General features: G+C 34.7%; 2 protein-coding genes across 2 annotated transcripts; both read right to left on the bottom strand.

Annotated features, from left to right (window-relative positions):
- Window positions 1–4,374: 4,374 nt before the first annotated feature.
- LOC148696206 (uncharacterized) lies at window positions 4,375–5,204 on the bottom strand. Its single transcript, XM_088696144.1, has 3 exons — window positions 4,978–5,204; window positions 4,578–4,886; window positions 4,375–4,489 (listed from the first exon to the last, which is right to left on the bottom strand). Exons 1-3 carry the CDS (start codon window positions 5,202–5,204, stop codon window positions 4,375–4,377), a joined length of 651 nt encoding a protein of 216 aa, XP_088552270.1.
- A 563-nt stretch (window positions 5,205–5,767) lies between these two features.
- Window positions 5,768–7,243, bottom strand: LOC148696205 (uncharacterized). The gene has a single exon (XM_088695161.1). The coding sequence runs from the start codon at window positions 7,241–7,243 to the stop codon at window positions 5,768–5,770; it is 1,476 nt and encodes a 491-aa protein (XP_088551287.1).
- Window positions 7,244–21,974: the final 14,731 nt, after the last annotated feature.

Raw genomic sequence — 21,974 nt, 5'->3', positions numbered from 1 at the left:
GTTAATACAAACACACAATTAAAAACCAAGAAACAAATGTATATTTTCAGTTTAGCAATAATAATAGTTCAAACACACAAAAAAAAAAAAAAAAAAACTGAGATTAATAACAATTCAAAAAAGAACCAACATCACCCTCGTCCTCTTCCAAATGAAGTTCCTCAGAACGTTGATCTTCACGAGAATTATCCATTGCAAAACTTAATGGAAGGAGAAGGAATATAGCTGAAATGAGGGAAAGAGGAAGCCAGAAATAGGGGATAGAGACAGAGAGACAGAAGTGGAAACACGGAAGTGAAGGGAGACAAAGAAGATTAAATATGGATAAAAACTTAGCGTCAAAATATGAACACATTACGTCGCTTAAAACCGACACAATGTCTGACTAAACCTCCCCGCACGTAACCTGACATACTTTTGACAGAAAGCCTGCACTTTTGACAGAAAGCCTGCTATACTTTTCAGTAGAAGACTATTGCATCGGTTTAAACCGACGTTATCTTGCATAGCGTCGAAATAAGGACCTAGTGCGTCGGTTAAAAGCGACGTTAGTTTGCATAGCGTCGGAATAAGCACAGGTTTGTGTCGCTTAAAACCGCCACTATATCTGATTCGACCTATCTTTATAGCCTGACATAGTTTTGACTGAAAGCCTGACATAGTTTTCACATTGTGTCGAAATAAGGTCACATTGCATCAGTTTTAACCGACGTTAGCCTGACAGATTTTCATAACGTCGAAATAAGAGCAAGTTTGTGTCGAAATATGAAAAAGTTTGCGTCGAAATAAGAATTGTCTCTGACAGAAAATCCATTGTAGCAGTAGTCTCGAGAAAGTGTATAATTTTGCATCGGTTAAAACCAATACAAGCACGAGTTGACATGCCAATGACTGACAAAATCTTCCAACCCATTCCCCCTGCAAAAAAACCGGGAAAACTCCCGCCCAACATAAAAAAAAAAGTTTTAACTTACCAAAAAAAAAAAAGGAACAAGGATAAAAACAAAAACAAAAAAAATAAAAAAGTTTAACCCAAAATTAAAAAATAATTAGTTATGTTATCTCATATAATATTTTAATAAATCAATATATTAAGTTGAATCAATTTTTTTTGCACTGTAATTGTTATTTTAATTTGTTGTTATTTTGATAATTTTTTGTTGTTATTTACTAGAATGGATTGGATGAACATAATTTGAGTTGTTATGAGAAAATGGAATGAATAATATTTATAAGCATTTATGTTAAATTAACAATATTAAATATAACCTAAACTTATAATATTTAGGAATATAAGAATATATTATGTTAAATTAATTTTTTTTGCACTCTAATTGTTATTTTAATTTGTTGTTATTTTGATAACTTTGATAACATTTGGTTGTTATTTACTAGAATGGATTAAGCACCATTGAACCCAAATCAAAGTTGGAAGTGTGGTGATATGTAGAGTTGCTCCACATCGGAAAGTTAATTACCCTAGAAGGCTTAGAAGAGTTGAGTCACTCTCTTGTTACTTATCGCTTCAACTTTATTCATAATATTAGAGCATAATAGTGACTTGGCGTACAAGTAAACTAAGTTCATAGGGAATACGAAAAATCTAACCCAAGAAGACTTGGAATCCTAATCAGATTCTCCTATGTACACTAACTCATGTGCTTCATGTTATCTTGTTAAATTGTCAAGGTCTTAAGCTTGAATATTCGGCACACATGAAAGAGTGTGTTTGATAATAGAATTGTCCCTAGTATTAGAAAGTTAAAAAAAAAAAAAAAACCTTGCAAAGACGTATATAACGTTGATCAATTGCTTTTGGAGCTTCCCAAAGAAACCTCCTATTTAAATTGCGGTTGCCATTGTAATTAATATAGTTGATAATAACTAATATATATATATATATATATATATATAGTGGTTGTTGAAGCCTTGATCGAAACTGGAAGGTAGCACATGCAATGAGGAAATGTACTTGATCATGACTAATTAAAGAGGGCAAATGAAACATTCTCGGAGTGGGTGATGCATGGAACATTATAAAACCAGTTTAATCGTTGTCTGCATATCTCGAGACAGATTATTACATGCATGTTATAAAGGCGTGCGTATATTGATCAAGTGCAATGTAACATTCAGGAAACGCAGCCTATTCATTTGTACTAATTATGTTATTGTTAATTATTTTATAAGATATATGTAAGATAAGATGTCTACCTAAAGCACATGTTTACCTTATAGAACTCCACTGATCATAAAATACTTGTTATATCAGTTTTTAATCAAGTCAATTAATTAACTCAAAGATTGTCAGGGTCATGAACTTGTAACATTTTGACCACGTACGTATATATAATTGTGTGTGACCGAATTAATTATAAGATGAGGACCTTAGGACATGAACACAAAGGTGGAAGACAGAAATGTTGTTATCTTATATATAAAAACGCACCGTTTTTGTCCAAAAATGGAGATAGTAAGTCAGTTTGCATTGTGATGGCTGACAATGATATCATAGTAGAGATTCTGTGACCAAGTTAAATGTATTTAGAGAATTTCTCAATATTTACATAAGTAACTACAGAAAATTTAGTTATAGTGGGACTACATAACCGTCAAAATTTTTTGACCCGTTATTTCATCCCAGAATGTTTGTTTATTGCGATTTTTTTTGTATACGATCTCGAATTATATACAAACATGTTTGACGGTTGGATCGTTGAAATTAGTTTCGTAGAATGCGTATCCTATCAAAACGATAGATTCACTAACACTTAAGAGTTTATTCATACTTTCATTAAGTATGACGTAAGATTTTGTGGTATCCACTAGTATAAATATTTTAATTTGAAGATCGAATTCATTCATTGTATTCATATAGGGTCAATGAGTGTAGCTATAAAAAATCATCAAAATCGGATTTAAAATACCCGTTAAATCGTCATTTTTCGTTGACGGTTGCATCGTTGAAATACGATCTCAAATTATATACAAACATGTTTGACGGTTGCATCGTTCAAATTAGTTTTATAGAATGCGTATAATAATTATATATATAATTATTATAGTTTTTAGGGGTGTAAAACCGTTAAATTAATATATAATTATATATAATTATTATAGTTTTTAGGGGTGTAAAACAGTTAAATTAATATATAATAATTATTATTAGGGGTATAAAACTGCAAATAATAAAAAATAATCGTCCTTATTTCGCATTAATACATATGATTGACAACAGGTACCTTGCGTGGAAATAGTCTCATATTGCGTCGAAATAGGCTAAGGTTGCGTCAGTTAAAACCGACGCCAACTCTGACACACATGTCATGGCGTCCAAATAGGCTAGGGCTGCGTCGGTTAAAACCGACGCCAAGTCTGCCCATATGACCTAAGGTTAACATTGCGTCGAAATAGTCTCATATTGCGTCGGTTAAAACCGACACCAATTCTGACACACATGAGATACGCCGTCGGTTAAAAGCGACAGAAAACAAGTAAAAAAAAAAAAACAGAAATATAATTTTATGATACATATCATAGCATACAAAATAAAACAAAGTCTAATTAATACAAAAAATAATTAATATATTTATTCCCCTTCATCATCGGTTAGCTCATCGTCGATATTGGCATGATTAACGAACCCGGTAGGCAACGCTAATGATTCAAGTAAGGGAGTCTCTTCCACGCCAACCCTTGTATGGAAATTTTCATTATCAAGAATTCGATCATCCAAGTTCGGCGTGGCATAATCATCAATAGCATCACTGTCCTCTAATACGTCAAATAAATCTCTTGGCTGAGTTCGAACAACTACGTGCCAATCTTTTTCAATCGTGTCCTCCACGTAAAATGCCTGTAATGCTTGTGATGCTAGTATGAAAGGATCCTCTTTAAATCCCAATTGATTGAAATTCACCATAGTAAATCCATATTGATCAGTCTTCATTCCTCGTGGACTTTCACTATTAACCCATTCGCACTTAAATAACATCACAGCTCGACCCCTATCTCCTGCTTCAGTAGGACCACAATATTTGACCTCGAACATATCTACAACTCTGCCATAACAATTTACTTGCCCAATTGCTCCAGGAATATTTGCAGGTACAAAGACACCACAATTTTGATTCTTATGTTATCATCCACAGATTTTATACGAAATCTAAATCCATGAACAATGTGACTTTTGTATCTACTCACAACCCTACTAGGATAATTAGTTAGCCAATGCAAGTCTTGAGATATCAATGTGTCATTAGCATCATATCTTGAATTCATCTGTAATAAGTATAAAGATAAAAATTGACAGAATAACTATAAACATGTTATAATTAAAATGCAAAACAATAAATAAATAATATGATTGTTATATCAACTCACATGTTGCTTGAACCATTCTGGAAATTCTTTCTTGCTTAGCTCCTTAATTTGTTGCATAGTTAACCTTTCTCGACGATGTTTAGTTTTCAAGAATTCTTCATGTTGCCTACACAATTATGTCCAATTTAGATAATTATTTTTTCAAAGTTAAGAAAACCAATAAAACATTAAGACGTATGATTAAACGTTCTTACCTTCTAAATGGGTTAACTTCATCACAATTATTTAGAATGTATCTATGGCACTGATCAAGAACATTTAGATCGAGCTCCACATTTTCTCCTGAACCCATATAACATCCTTTCGAGTCAAAAATTGATAACCCACCAGATACTCCACATCCAATACCATCTTCATTTCGGCCTCTACGGGTACGATGAGACTCAACGTCTCTAAGATACATGGAACAAAATGACAAGCACTCATCCACCAAATATGCTTCAGCAATAGAACCTTCAGGACGACCCTTATTACGAACACAGCGCTTCAGTGTTTGAAAATACCTACAATTATAAAACGAAATACAAATTATTATAATTATTAATTAAAGTTATGACTACAATTGTAAAAAAATTATAAAAATTTATTCATTACCGTTCAATAGGATACATCCATCTATATTGAACAGGCCCTGCAAGAGCTGCTTCATCTGCCAAGTGAACTGGGAGGTGCACCATTATATCAAAAAATGTAGGAGGGAATATTTTCTCAAGTTGACATAATGTCAAGGCAATTCTTGAATTCAGTTGCTTAAATCCTTCCTCAGACTCATTCTTACTACATAACTGTCTGAAAATTGCACTCAACTCTAATAAAACCATAGTAACAGCTTTAGGCAAAACCGGGCGTATTGCAAGCGGGAGTAACTGCTGCATTAAAACATGGCAATCATGACTTTTCAACCCATATATTTTTCGTTCATTCACGTGCACACATCGCGACAAATTTGATGAATATCCATCTGGGACCCGAATAGTAGACAATACTTTACAGAACGCAGTTTTTTCTTCTCTTTTCAATGTGAACAATGCTGGAGGTCGAAATGTTCTATTTCCTTCTCTACGTGGGTGTTGACTATGTCTTATGTTCAAGAATTCAAGATCTGCACGTGCAGCCAATCCATCTTTAGACTTTTCTATATCTAGCAATGTTCCCACCACACTGTCACATATATTCTTCTCAATATGCATAACATCAAGATTGTGTTAATCAACAGATGCCTCCAATAAGGTAGTTCATAAAAAATCGATTTCTTCTTCCACTGACTGTTACTACTTGTACTGCTCGAAGCTCTTTTTCTGCGTTGCCCAACTGAAGCATCTTTGTTTGGTTTTCCAAAAGTAAATCTCAATGTAGAAAGTTCTTCGAGACATTGTAAACCAGTTCACTGCCTTGGTGTACTACGATGCTCTCGACGACCATTAAAAGTGATGGTTTGCCTTCGAAACCTATGATTATCTTCAAGAAAACGTCGATGCCCTATATAACAAATCTTGCGACTCGCTGGCAAGTAAATAGATTCTTTATCATGCATGCAATGTGGACAAACTTTATAGCCATGTGTACTCCATCCTGACAACATTCCATAAGTCGGAAAATCACTTATAGTCCATAACACGGCAGATTTCATCGTAAAACTTTGGTTGGAATACGCATCATAAGTGGGAATGCCCACCTCCCACAACTCATTCAGCTCATCAATCAATGGACGCATGTATACATTAATCTCTTTACCAGGACTGCGCAGTCCTGGTATTAACAAAGACAATAACAAATTTGGTTGCTTCATGCACATCCAAGGTGGCAAATTATAAACAGAAAGCACCATAGGCCATGTGCTATGATCATTCCTCATTTTCCCAAAAGGATTAAATCCATCACTGGCCAACCCTAATCGGACATTTTGAATTTCTGACGCAAAATCCAGATATAAATTATCCAAATGCTTCCATGCGAGAGAATCTGAAGGATGTCTCATAAACTCATCCTTAGGACATTCAGTTGCATGCCATCTCATATGTTTAGCCATATGCTTCGACATAAAAAATCGTTGCAATCGTGGTTTTAAAGGAAAATACCACATGACCTTAGTTGCGACCTTTTCCCTCGAGCTATCCTCTGCATTGGTAATTTTATATCTTGATTTACCACAAACTGAGCACACGGTGAAATCTGAAGTATATTTCCAATAGATCATGCAATCATTGGGACATGCATCAATTTTCACATACGACAGACCCAAGTCATTTATAAGTTTTTTTGCCTTATAACAGGATTCAGGCAAACAATCCCCTTCAGGCAACATTCTTTTAATTAACTCCAATAAAGTGGTGAAGATCTCGTCAGGCATTCCTGCTAAACACTTGAATAGATACAATCTTACAACTGCTTCCGATTTCTTAAACTCCTTACAACCTAGCCACAAATCTTGATATGCCTCTTCAAGCAACTTAAAAAAAGTCTGCACCTCTTCTGGACGGCCTTCCCCAATAGGGGGTTCAGTAGATGGCCCAACACCTTCTTCTGTTAATGGTTGGACAAATACATCATTAAGAAAATCATGCATGCCAATCACCTCATCTCCTGTTTCTTCTTCTCCAATTCCCACATTTTGCTCTCCAATGTTTTGCTCGCCATGATGTCGCCAACAAGCGTTTTTATAATCTTTATCCATATCATACAATATGAGATGTTCAACAATGGTGTTCCTAACAAAAGTATATCGATTATAACATCTTTTGCAAGGACATCTAAACTTATCAGGACCAACACCATTTGCAACTGCTTGATCCAAAAACAAATTAATTCCAGTTGTATACGCTTCAAAATTCCGGGGTATTGTCAACCAACTCTTGTCCATATTTTACCACTTTATGAAGGTAAAATATTACGTTGACACTAAGATGCCTACAATCTTTCAATCCCTATCATGTAGGCATAACTATCAAAATTTTCAATTTCTATCTTTCACCCCTCGAACTCTATCACGATTGCAATCTTTTAATTTTCAACACCTATTATAGTAAAAACAAATTATGCTCATCTAATCCATTCTAATAAATAACAACCAAAAGTTATCAAACTTATCAAAATAACAACAAATTCAAATAACAATTAGAGTGCAAAAAAAAATAATTAATATATTCTTATATTCCTAAATATTATAAGTTTAGGTTATATTCTTATATGAAAGGATATTCTTATATTATAAGTTTAGGTTATATTCTTATACCTAAATATTATAAATTTAGGTTATATTCTTATTAGAGTGCAAAAAAAAAAAATTAACATAATATATTCTTATATTACTCAATATTATAAGTTTATGTTATATTTAATATTGTTAATTTAACATAAATTCTTATAAATATTATTCATTCCATTTTCTCATAACAATTCAAATTATGTTCATCTAATCCATTCTAGTAAATAACAACAAAAAATTATCAAAATAACAACAAATTAAAATAACAATTAGAGTGCAAAAAAAAAAATTAACATAATATATTCTTATATTACTCAACATTATAAGTTTATGTTATATTTAATATTGTTAATTTAACATAAATGCTTATAAATATTATTCATTCCATTTTCTCATAACAATTCAAATTATGTTCATCTAATCCATTCTAGTAAATAACAACAAAAAATTATCAAAAGAACAACAAATTAAAATAACAATTAGAGTGCAAAAAAAAATATTAACATAATATATTCTTATATTACTCAACATTATAAGTTTATGTTATATTTAATATTGTTAATTTAACATAAATGCTTATAAATATTATTCATTCCATTTTCTCATAACAATTCAAATTATGTTCATCTAATCCATTCTAGTAAATAACAACAAAAAATTATCAAAATAACAACAAATTAAAATAACAATTAGAGTGCAAAAAAAAAATTAACATAATATATTCTTATTTTACTCAATATTATAAGTTTATTTTATATTTAATATTGTTAATTTAACATAAATGCTTATAAATATTATTCATTCCATTTTCTCATAACAATTCAAGTGACAAAATTAATTAATTCGACTAAATTTTTATTAATTTAACAAAAATAGTAGAATTTTATCTAAGTGCTTAAATTATAATTTTTAAATAAATAAACTTGTGTATTATACAATTTAAAAATTAAAGAAGTTAGTGATACAAACCTGATTTGTTGAAGAATTTCGACGTCAACAATTCTTTATGTACTCAACCAGCTCAAAAAAATTTCCTACAAAAATTAATTGTAACTAAAAATTAAACATAAGAGGAGAAAATAAAAATATTATAAGCAAGAAAAACTTACTGTTGTGATGAGGAACAAATGAAGTTGAAAACCAAAGGAGAAAGCTGAAAGAGAGAGAACACGGGAGACTTTGTAAATTGGAAGAACGAATAAGAAAAATGCAAGAGAAGAAAAAGAAAACACGGGGGAGAGCATATAAAGACCATCAATGTGTCGCTTACAACTGACACTGGTTTTCAAAATATATGTCGCTCAAAACCGACGCAGGATTTAAAATATTAAAAACAAGAATTAGTGTCGCCTAGAAGCGACACCCATAGTTTATGTCGCTTAAAAGCGACACTATTTTATTTAAAGCGACGCCAGTACTTAAAAATATTAAAATATATGTCGGTTATAAGTGACACTAAATTTTTACGTCGGTTTAAAAGCGACATAGAAATTTTATGACGCTTATAAACGACAGTAAATACGACGTCATCTTCAGTGAGTGTCGCAAATCTCTTTTTCGCCACTATATAATATTAAACCGACGCAACAACTGACACTATTAGGTCCTTTTGTAGTAGTGATAGACTTGACCATTTGTAGCTTTGATTTTGTGTGTGCGTAATTGCGTATAACACATTTGCTCACTGCTGTAGTTTACTTTTCTAGTTTTGCCTCTCCTACTGCATGTCGTCTAAGTTCGACGAATTCTAAAGTCCTTCAACGGTGCCTAAATTAAGTTTTTTAGCAAGTTAATTTTGTCCACAATTGGATTTTGCTTTACACGTAATTTTGTCCACAATTCGATATAAACTTATTACCCACTCTTAGTGTAAAAATATCTCTATATTAGGGTTTGGACTTGTCACGCTTTTATTTTTGTAAATCAAGTAACCTTACGTATATACATTGAACTATACATAATATCATCCACTTCTCTAACTTCAACAACTGGATGTAACATAAAAATTTTCCTTTCCTTAATTATTATTGGTCAAATACGAGAGCTAAGCATTGATTATTAAGACCTTTGATACTGGTGTATAGCTATCTGACATTTCATATGCTAATGAAATAAAAACATGTAGATAAAAATATACATACATCTTTATTTTATTAACATAAAACGTCGTCATAATAATATATCTGTACTATATAAATCAATTTACATAATCTAGAAGATATAATATCTATTTAGGATAAGTAGAGCTAATACGATGAATCCAAAAAGTTTCCAGCTTACCTGATTGATAAGCCTTTGTACCGAGCACATCATTTAGATGGGCCCCAAAAAGCAAGTAGGAAATAGCAAACTGTGAAAATAAGAAATTAAAAAATTCTAAAAGATCCTATTGGTTCTGTCAAGCTCATCACATATGCCGACACGGAGTTTGGCGCTTTGCATGGTGTAGATTGGTGCGTACGGTTCCTTGAAAAAGAAGTGGCCACCTACTGGAGCTTTCACCAATCACCACTGGTGGATGTATCATTCCTAGATCGATCAATGCAACAACAATTGCTTTATTTCGAAAAAAAGAATCTCCAGCCACCATGATAGCCAAAGTCTTGGGCTTGGGAACGTGAATTTGAAAATAGAAGTCCTGCAACTATCAACTTTTCATGTATGACGCCCAACGTTGTTTGTTTGCTTTGTCGGAGCGGCACCAAGGACAATAATGTGTGAGACTTTTCTGTCAGCTACCGCAGATACTTGGGACAGAAGAATCTCGATTGTACGAGGAGACAATTAGCCTACATTGAAGTGCAAACATGTGGAAGTGAAACATGCATATCCACAAAATAGCTAATCAAAATACCGCTTTGCACAATTTTAGTCCGTTCCAATTTTGACAATATTAGATATCTTGTAAAATCATTGGCCATAAGAATACTTGGAGACCGTTTTAGAGAAATCGAAGACATACTGTTTTTTATATATAATTAATTGAGGGACAACAAGATGTATTTTATTATTCAAATCGTCTATTTTAAGGTTTTCGTTAAAATAATTTCTATCAAATTCAAAAATGCATGTGTGATAATTTGATAAAATTTATGTGTGACAATTTGATAAAATTTATCATATAAAAGGAGATAATTTCATTAAGAAGGAGATATTAATCACATCATCAGCTGGGAATTGTATTGAAGATTAAATATGCAATTCATTAAAAATGATCAATCGTGCTTTGGAATTGAACAATGTAGTCTGTTTTTTTATGTCAATCAAGGTAAATATGGAGACCATTTGTAGCTTTGATTTTGTGCATGCGTGCATCACATTTGCTCACTACCGTAGCTTACGTACATCCACAAAATGGAGTAATTTCTGTCCGTGTGATGCTACTAAATTCACAATTGACCACAATGGAACAAGATATTAGCTTATCACAATTTAGTATGCACTGTAACAGTTTCTGGGGGACTCGAATTATTGTTAACACTGACTACGATGATGTATAGTGCACAGTCGTTTTCGCTGACGCGAGAATAGGACTTTGAGATCTTGCGTGAATATTTCGTTTATGTGTGAAAGGTTTGAATTATTGACCTTCTAATCGATGTATGTGTATAAAGAATTAAATCTCATCCGGATCTGGAGATCCTCAAGGGTATCTCCAATCAAAGGAGGGTCAGAGGGTTCGTTTTAGTTTTATAGTCTTCTAAAAAATTAATATTTTAATAAACAGTGTCAGACTATATTTTTTATCATCTCCAACTAAGGAACCAGAGGATCATAGACCAGACATAGCCATGTAACAAAAAATCATCTCAAACTAAGGGGGTCAAAGGGTCATAAGGCCAAACATAATTTATTATTTTAATTTAAAAACTACAACTTAAATTTAAAACCTACAAGCATTGGATGATATTCATTGTTCATAAAGCTAAATTTCTATCTTTTATATTAACCTAAATATTTGAGTTTGGGTCCATGCATTGGAGTTGGTATAATCAAATATCGTTTGTATAACCTGTAGAAACTCTGTGTTCTTGTAAGGAAGAGAGAGAGAGAGAGAGAGAGAGAGAGAGAGAGAGAGAGAGAGAGATTCTTAAGAGTTAAGAAATGTGTGACTTTTCATTAATTACCGAAAGAATGAAACAATTACATATATATAGCCTTTTGACTATTTACATTTAGCTATCTAAACTAATCACATAAAACAAACTAATTACATGAGTAACAAACTTATGACAAACTAATAACCAACTCTAGTTATGATATAGCATCTTCATCTTTACACCCCCTAAAGCTAAACATGGAAGAATCAAGGATTCCAAGTGAAAGCTTGGACTGTGGAAACTGGAACCTATTTTTAGAAAAGGCTTTGGTATAGATATCTGCAATTTGATCCTGATTGCACACATATTTAACTTTAACCAAATTTGCAAGTACTGGCTCACGAATATAATGATAATCAATCTCTACATGCTTAGTTCGAGCATGAAATACAAGATTAGATGCAAGAGATATAGCAGAGATATTATCACACCAGAGTGTAGGTTTGTGAAAAAGAGGAAAACCAAAATCTTTAAGCACCTTGCAAATCCAAGTAACCTCTGCAGTAGTTTGGGCTAAGGATCTGTACTCAACTTCAATAGATGAACATGCTATGGTGGATTGTTTCTTGGCACTCCAGCTAACTAAGTTGGTGCCCAGAAAAACACATGAACCACTCGTGGATCTTCTGTCATAAGAACAACCAACCCAATCTGCATCAGAATAGGTTGACAGATGCAGTGAGCTTTTCTTAAACAAGAGACCATGAGTTGGAGTCCCTTTGAGAAATCTCAATATACGTTTGGCTGCTTGTATATGAAGAACAGTGGGTGCATGCATAAACTAACAGATTTGATTCACAGCAAAGGAAATATCAGGTCTCGTCCAAGTTAAGTATTAGAGAGCACCTACAATTGATCTGTATTCAGTGGGATTGACAAGTAAATCCCCACTGTGATCTAACTTAGTAGAACTAAGAGGAATGCAACAAGGTTTTGCACCAGTCATGTTTGTTTTCTGTAACAGATCAAACAAATACTTGCTTTGATGAAGAAGCATAGTATCTTTGGTTCGGTGAACTTTTAGACTTAGAAAGTAATGCAATGGGCCTAGATCTTTGACAAGAAATAAAATGCTCAACTTTGCTATAAACTGATTGCAAATGGTAGCATCAGGACCACTGACCAGAATATCATCAACATAAACAAGGACAATAACCATAGTGGGAGCATGTAGAACAAATAAAGAAGCATCAGAGGATGATTGACTAAATCCCAGAGATTGGAGAGCTTGAATCAAGCTCTAGGAGCTTGTTTAAGTCCATAGAGAGATTTTTCTGAGCTTACACACATGATGAGGTTTGTTGAGATCTTGAAAACCAGGAGGTTGAACCATGAACACATCCTTTTTTAAGTCACCATGCAGAAATGCATTACTTATGTCCAGTTGGTTGAGGAACCAGTTAAATTGGACAACAAAGGATAGCAAAAGTCTGATAGTAACTGGCTTTGCAACTGGACTGAAGGTTTCTGTATAGTCAAGACATTTCTTTTGGTGAAATCCCTTAGCAATAGCCTTGCTTTATATCTCTCAATTGATCCATCAGGATTCTTTTTAATTCTAAAGACCCACTTGCAGCCAACTACATTTTGAGAGGGTGAGGAGGGAACAAGTGTCCAAGTGCCAGTAGATAAAAAAGCATTGAATTCATTTTGCATTGCCAATCTCCAATTTTCAAACTTAGAGGCTTAAAGATAAGTATTGGGAATGTAATCAGTGGAGGAAGGAAGTGGATGTTTGGTAGCTGTGAAGACTTTGGGTTTATGAATTCCATTTTTGGATCTAGTAACCATGGGATGAACATTAGGAACAAAATAATGCATAGGTTGTTGTGTAGGCATGGTAGGAGAAGAATGCACAGATGGAGGAGATATAGGGGGTTGTGAGGAAGGTGAGATTGTTGGTGATAAAGGCATAGGTGAAGTGGATATAGATGTAGGCATTGAAAACTGAAGATCAATAGATGAAGATGTAGAAGTAGACGGATCAACAAAGGATAAAACATGAGTAACAACTTTAAATGGAAAAGTAGTCTCATCAAAAGTAACATGCCAAGAGATATAGATCTGATTGGTGTCCAAATCCAAACACCTATAACCTTTGTGTTGTAAACTGTAGCCCAAGAAGACACATCTTTTACTTTTCCCATCAAGCTTAGATGAAATGTAGGGCTTTAACCATGGATAACAACAGGACCCAAAAACCTTAAGTTTGGAATAATCGGGATACTTGTTAAACAACAACTCCCAGGGTGATTTAGTATTTCCTGATAGAGGTAGCCTATTTATAAGATAAATGGCAGTAGTAAAAGCTTCAACCCAATGTGAATGAAGAACACTAGATTCAACTAATAAGGTCCGAGCTATCTGAACAAGATGCCTATGTTTCCTCTCCACACAACCATTTTGTTCTGGTGTGTGTGGACAACTAAGTTGGTGTACAATACCATAAGTATGTAGAAGAGATTTAAATTGTAAACTGGTAAATTCACCCCCAGAATCTGAACGAAGGATTTTGATTTTATTACCAACAATATTCTCAACATAAGCTTTGAAGGTTACAAAAGTAGTATACACCTCTGATTTGTTCTTTAAAGGAAAACATCAACTGTATTTGCTAAATTCATCAACTATGAGAAAGTAATATCGAAAACCACTCACTGAAGTGACAGGAACTGGTCCCCACAGATCACAATGTAATAGCTCAAAAGACTTAGAGGTAAATGTAGTTGATGAACCAAATGGTCGTTTATGATTTTTAGCAATAGCACACTTGGAGCAAAAGAAGTCAACAGAGGTGTTACCTTTAATAGCAAGCTTATTACTAAAGATTATTTTGCGAAATATAGATGAGGATGGGTGTTCTAGTCGGCTGTGCCAGAGTTTGACTAAACCTTGAGCACTGACAAGAGCATAAGAGCATCCAGGAGATTGATCAGTGGAAGAACAGTTTTACAAAGTGTAAAAGCCATCTTTAACTAGACCCTGCAAAAGCGTCATCCTTGTAATACAATCGTTTACTATAGATCCATCAGAGTCAAGTGTTAAGGCACAGTAGTTATCTTTGAGAAATTGGTATGTAGATAATATATTGTGTTTCATTTGAGGAACATGAAGCACATTACTCAAATGAAATTTAGCAGTAGAAGAATGCAAAGAAGAAGAGTCAATATGATGTATAGAGAGACCTTTACCATCACCGACATACACTTTGTCCTCGCTAGTGTACGGTGTTGGTGAAGAGATGTTGGCAATATCATTAGTGATGTGAGATGTGGCACCAAAATCCAGTAGCCAAGATGGAGAAGTCTTGGAGGTATAGTGTGCACACATTGCTGCAAGTTTTGCAGGAGGAATCTTCCCAGAGATTTCAGGATTCATGCGATCGAAGCAGTCAATAGCTTCATGACTGGTGGAGCCACAAATTTGACAAGGAACATGATTACTACTGAATGAAGAGTGACGAACACCTTGTTGATGACCACGATTAGAGGATTGACCTCGATAATTGCCTTTATGTCCACGATGTTATTGTACCAACCAGGATTATGGTAGTGATGACCCTTATTAATGTTCCTTCGACGGTGAAAGTTGAATCGAAAAGATTGGTGAGATTGTGCAACATATACTTGAGGAGGTGGAGTTCGAAGAAGAGGCAGTTGACACTGAGCAAAAAACGCCTGAAAAGACTCAGTAGTGGAAGAAGAGAGCTTCTTGCGACGAGACATTGAAAGCTCATTGGTGAGAATAATGCCATGTAACTCATCCAAAGACGTGGAAGAAAGACGTAACATGACAGAATCAAAAAACGATTCGAATTCATCAGGTAATCCAGCAAGAGTAGCCGCAATTAGATCTCGATCAGAAATAGGTGTACCAGCAGCAAAAAGAGAGTCAGAGATTTCTTTGAGTTATTGAAGATAATCCGTCATAGATTGAGCACCTTTTTGAATTGCTTGAAGACGAGACCGGAGTTGATGAATATGAGCATCTAAAACTCCACCAAAACGTTGTTCAAGCTTGATCCAAAGATCTCGAGCTGAAGAGACACCAACAGTAAAAGGAATGACATCTTTCGAGAGTGTAGAATTCAACCAAATCAACAGATTCTGATCTTTTTCATACTAGATCTCGAAGGCTGAATTAATCGATCGATCTGGAAGGAATGACGGTGGATATGGCTCAGTACCTTCAACAATGCCAAGAAGTTTGTAGCGCCTGAGAATTGGTGTAAACAGAGTACGCCATGGAAGATAGTTAGATCTCTTGAGCTTAATCAGCACCATCCTTCCAATGTTCTGAATTGTGAGAAAAGCATACAAATTTGACAAATTAAGGTTTGTCAAAGAGTTTGGGGCAGAATTTTTAAGGGATTCATGAGATGAAGAATCTGATGGAGATGCCATTGCAATCAGAAATAAGAATTACAAGAGAAGATCATCGAGAATCAGAGAGACGAAGCGGAAGAAGGGATCGAATTAGCTGTAAGGCAGAAGGCAAAGGATACCATGTAGAAACTCTGTATTCTTATAAGGAAGAGAGAGAAGAGAGAGAGAAAGAGAGATTTCTTAAGAGTTAAGAAATGTGTGACTTTTCATTAATTACCGAAAAAATGAAATAGTTACATATATATAGCCTTTTGACTATTTACATTTAGCTATCTAAACTAATCACATAAAACAAACTAAGTACATGAGTAACAAACTTATAACAAACTAATAACCAACTGTAGTTATGATATAGCATCTTTATAACCATCGTTTTGAGGTATTTAGTTTTTCAAAAGCGGCATTTTTAGAATCACATCAATATTTTAATCAAAATGCAATGTTTTTATTTATTTATTTATTTATTTTTCTAAAAGCACTTACAAGACGACTTTTAACTTTTTCTTCCAAATATTATTAGAAACACTTTTAAGATACGTTTGTTGTATCATATTACTTCGGACTGGACTGGCCTCGGAACTAAGCTAATATGATTTAGTAAAGCATTTGGTGTAGTGTCGAATTAAAAAAAAAAAAAAAAGAATAGTAACAAATTCAAATATTATATTATTAAAGTCATATTTATTAATATTTGATTAATACTTATGTTTTTCTATTCACTCTAGAACACCACTTCTTCCTAGTTTTCTTGTCCACCTCCCTTATTTTCTTCCTGGACTAGCTTCCAACCCTCTCCCTCTTTGCCTTCTCGATTTCAAATCACGAAAAAGGAAAAACCTTTCCTTCCTCGTTTTCTTCATCCATCTCCCTCTTTTTCTTCTTGAACTAGCTTCCATCCCTCTCCCTCTATTTCTCCCTTCTCCCTATTTGCCTTCTTGATCTCAAATCACAAAAAAGGGAAAAAGCTTGCTTTGTTCTGCTGCAACAAGAAAATAGCTTCTCCATTGAATCACCAACGGGATAATGCACAGTAGCATGGAGGAACTTGAGACTTGGAAAGAAAAAGAAAAAGAATTATAAAGGAGGTTAATTTTAAAGAAAGAAAAAGAAAATACCTAATGTTGTTATGGAGTAATGGTGCTGACTTTAGTCTGTTTGGTTACTGAGAAACAAGAGGAGGGCTGGCTGGCTAACTGATCTTGGTCAGCCCGCTAGCCTGTTTTGAGATTTTTGGTTAGGTGGGTTTCACAAACCCTTTGGCCTAGCCTTCGGTTGGAGACAGTTTTCATGTCAAAACAAGCTATTTTTAGCCTTTTGGCCAGTTCAGTTGGAGATGGCCTAAGATCCCCACAAAATGGATCTGGGGAGAATCTTTTTTCCTGTGTATACTATGTTACTGATCTACATTGAAAGTTAGGAGTGAGGGGGGTTCATAAATCAATCCATTGGAGATTTAGAGTGCTCTAATAATAAATGGTGATTACCTTGGTCAATGTTTTTTTATTTGTTTTTAACAAATATGAGATTTCTATAAATATACTCGGGCCATGTGGTCTACTATCCTAGTAGATACATTGCTGAATTTCTCCCCATGCGTTTCAAGTTCGAAACTACCCTTGCATTAAATTAATGTAATAGTTTTAAACTCATCCCGCTCTCCACTTAGTAATAATAATTGGAAAGAAAAAAAAAATACTCACAACAGGGGGCTATGAGCCATGCATAAACTACTATCAAATCTGAGGCTTCTTCTAGTTAAATAAAAATAAGTGTTCTTTTTTTTTTTGATAAAAAGACGATATATTTCATTCCAAGGGCATAAACTAGGCTAAATAGTACAAGGAAAGATGAGGTCCTCCTCCAGAAGATCATAGATAAACAGAGAAGGGTTGCCAAACTAAGTACAATTACTCTCTGAATGAAGAGCAAGCCTAGCAATTCTATGGGCTGCAAAGTTGGCATCACGGCAAATATGGGCAATAGAAACTTTAGCGATCATTTCCATAAAGAGCTTGGCATCTTTTATCATAAGTCCGAATCGCTTTCAAAAATTATATTTTGTAAACCCCTTTCGATCACTAATTCGAAAGCAACTCTAACCGCTAATGCTTTGATTTGAGCAGGAGATCACACCTCCTAAAAATTAAATGAGGCAGCCCCAATAAAACCTCTATTAGAGTCGCGAATTACCACACCCACACCACCAACAATCGAGTTTGGAACCCACTCCCTATCTACATTAGCCTTGAGTCTACCCGGAGAAGGCCTAGCCCACCGTGGCACTACTACCCGATGGTAAACCGAAGTAGGAGTGTGGTTAATTCTTAGAAACTCTTGACACCAATCCATCACATACCTCACAACCACTTGAGGTTTAGGGCACAAATCACACCCCCATAATTTAGAATTCCTTGATGTCCATATTGCCCAAATCAACATCAACATACAATCAAATTGAGCAGGTTGCAAATTGAGTGAGAGTTGAGATGCCCATTCCAGTAGTAAACCCGGTCGACAATAAGGTGGTCGGAGGCCCAAGAGTGATGAAATCCACACACACTTAGAAAAAAGGCATTCGGTTAGAAGGTGGTAGGTGGTTTCATTTTGAGCACCATAGAGAACACATAAGGGATCCACCTATAGGTGTCGTTTGCACAAGTTATATCCAGAAGGAATGATGTCAGACAACACTCGCCACACAACCATTTTAACCTTGGGATGGATACATGATTTCCAAAGCATATCCAAAAAATCAGTGTTAGTGAACCGAGGTGCAGATGTTGAAGACAAAGCAGATGGATGAGTAATGTATTCCCAGGTCACATGATAAGCACTTTTAACAGAAAACCTGCCTTTCTTGTGAAAATGCCAAACCAAGCGATCATTGGCAAGAAGTTTGCCCAGTGGTAGAGAACGAACCAAATCTACCTCCACTGCAAATAACAAAGAGTTGATGAAAGGCAAATTCTAGTTCCCCGTCCCACTGATAAGATCATTTACAAATGAGATGTCCACCATTTCCGGCTTAGGTGAGAAAATTTAGAAATTTGATGGTAGTGGTAGTGGTAACCATTGGTCTTCCCAATTTTTAATGGAACGTCCATCACCAACTTGCCATTTTGATCCTTGCATAACTACCTTTCTCCCTGCGTAAATGCTTCGCCATACATATGATGCATTTAGTTTAAGCTCCATCTCCATGAACGAGGAATTACAGAAATACTTAGCCTTAAGCAGTCATGCCACAAGAGAAGAAGGCTCATGTATTATTTTCCAACCTTGCTTAGCTAGAAGACCAAGATGAAAGGAGTAGAGGTTTCCCAAGACCACTTTCGTTTTGGACAACAAAGCTTGTCCCAAGCCATCCAATTAATCTTTTTAACATCCCCCATCTCATTCCACCAAAATGACGCAATAAGTTGGTGAAGATCGTCACAAATGACACACCCCAGCCCAGATATCCAAATGACACATAGATGGAACGTGTTGGCCGACAACCAAGGGTGACGAAAGCCATGAGTGTGTGAATCAGTGAAAACATGAAGGAACAAGCAACACAAAAATTATGCAAGAAACAACATTCACAATGAATACACAACTTTAAGAAGTAATAATAAAAATATATTCGATTTAAGCATGAACGAAACAAGGTATTCAATGATCATGAATATGTCCAGAGCATATAACTAAACGCAAGTGCTAGAGCAAAGTAAAACAACAAGTAACAATGATCATAAAAGGAATCCATACTCAAGTGGAGAGATGCAAGGTCATTGGTAGGGAAATACCTCAATACTCAGGTCTTACATGTTGTTACTATGCCCTGAGAGGGTGCAAAACAGAAAAGGTGAGTAGACCATAATTTATAATAATACTAATAGTACGAAAAACCGATATTTTTCTAGACATATTAACCCCCCCCCCCCCCAACGTTTTGAAAACATATATAGTACTATGTATAATAAGTTTTTTGAAAACTCTAACATGCCATGAAATCGTTCGTAAAACATGTATGCGTAAAAACCATGCTCAGTAATGATGTTATCGCCACTTTACTAGGGGTATCATAGTCGCCCAAAGGCAGTACCTGTCCATCACCCGAAGGTGAAGCTGAATAACTTGCCCATCATCCGAAGGTGAAGCTAAATATAATAGCATACATACACACCGACACTAGCCGTGGCTAGTGAGCTGTCCGACACCGCTTTTGGTGGTGAAGCTGGGGGTATATATATATATATATATATATATATATATATGTGTATATATATATATATGTGTATATATATATATATATATATCTTACTACTCCTCCACCGTGTCTTATGGCCATAGACGTCATACCCGTGGTGTGTGTATGTGCTGTATGATAACCCACTAGATAAGCATCAAAAACATTTCTCAAAATCTCATATCATAAATCACAATAATGCATATTCATAAAACCCAAGTATTTCATATACGCAAACCCCATAATTTGTAACCTTTAGAAAAACGTAAATTCAATAATTCACAAGTATTCCATAAAACAATTTAAATGAATCATAAGTATATAAATCCATAAAATATAATGGAAAACATGCTCATTTTACGAAATATGCAACGCATGCAACCTAATATTTTATTAAATCATGCAAGTTAAGAAAGGGTCCACTCACAAATATTGCTTTATCAGAGAACCACTCGAACTAGGGAGGACTAGATCACTTCTAACCTGTGCACCTATACATAAAGAGAGTACATTTAATAAAATATTTCGAATATTAGGATTTGGTCATTCAACAATTCATGTTTTTCAACTTCTTCTTTTGCATGTGGTCTAATATCTTAGTGGGTATTAGACTTTTACCCTATGAGCTCCGAGTTCAGAATTCCAAAAAAAACTTTAGTTTTAATGAAAAATGGCAAAAAAAGGTGTCGTGAATAGTACAAGAAAAAGGGAAATGTGGTTTTTCGTTAAAATTGAACAGTACCGGGAGTATTTTGTTAAAACTCTCATTTTTTTAATGACCTAAATAAAATCCCGTATTTAGTTTTAGGGTTAATCTTAGTTTATTACCCTAAAATTTATTAGTTGTCAACAATTGGTACATGAAGTTATTTTCGTCCCAGTCTGGTACATAGTCATAATTTTGAGACACTTTCATACATCAGTTAAGTTTTCTGTCAAAACTTCTATTAATCGATGACATGGCGCCCATATAGACAATGGCTAGGTGCCACGTGTCAATATAGTCCCACGTGGATATTAAAAAATTAGAAAAAAAAATTAAAGTTCATGTCTATTTTTACGCCTCATTCCACGGCAAACCCATTTGCCCATTCGCCCAACACTTCATCGTCAGCTCCATCCACCAACAACCATCATCTCTATCTTAACGCCTCATTCCACAGCAAACCCAGCAACCCCTAAACTCTAATTGGCTAACCTCAAATCAAACAGTACAAGTGGTTGGGCAGCGATGGTGGGCACGGGATCACTGCAGTGTTTTGCTGGCCTTGAAGATGGTGTTGGGCTGCGGGCGCAAATGGCTATGGGTTAAGAACGGCAAAAGGAGAAATTTCTCCTTTGTTGCTGTTGGTGCTGCTTGGCTGCCATGGTTGGATTACTGCGGGTTGCATAGGAAAGAAATGAGGGATGGCATGGGGGTGAGGTAGGAAATGGGTGGGTCTATTTTTTTTTTTTTTTTAATTTTTTAATTTTTAATTTTTTAATATTTATGTTGGCTTATACTAACATGTGTTATCTAGTCATTGTCTGTGTGGGCGACATGTCATCAGTTAACGGAGGTTCTAACGGAAAACTTAACAGATGTATGAAAGTGCCCCAGAATTATAACTTTAGATATCAGACTAAGATGAAAAAAACTTCATGTACTAAATGTTGAAAACCAATAAACT

Source organism: Pyrus communis, chromosome 6 (assembly GCF_041283825.1).
Source record: "Pyrus communis isolate YQ-2024b chromosome 6, ASM4128382v1, whole genome shotgun sequence".
NCBI classification, from domain to species: domain Eukaryota; kingdom Viridiplantae; phylum Streptophyta; class Magnoliopsida; order Rosales; family Rosaceae; genus Pyrus; species Pyrus communis.
Note: the sequence above shows the minus strand (reverse complement) of the source record. Positions and strands in the feature narration are given on the sequence as shown.

Coding starts and splice junctions, on each gene's coding strand:
- LOC148696206 (XM_088696144.1), bottom strand. CDS start 5,204: ATGGTTTTATTAGAGTTGAGTGCAATTTTCAGACAGTTATGTAGTAAG. Junction 4,887..4,977: donor TGGATGTATCCTATTGAACG/GTAATGAATAAA, acceptor TTATAATTGTAG/GTATTTTCAAACACTGAAGC. Junction 4,490..4,577: donor GAAGTTAACCCATTTAGAAG/GTAAGAACGTTT, acceptor ATAATTGTGTAG/GCAACATGAAGAATTCTTGA.
- LOC148696205 (XM_088695161.1), bottom strand. CDS start 7,243: ATGGACAAGAGTTGGTTGACAATACCCCGGAATTTTGAAGCGTATACA.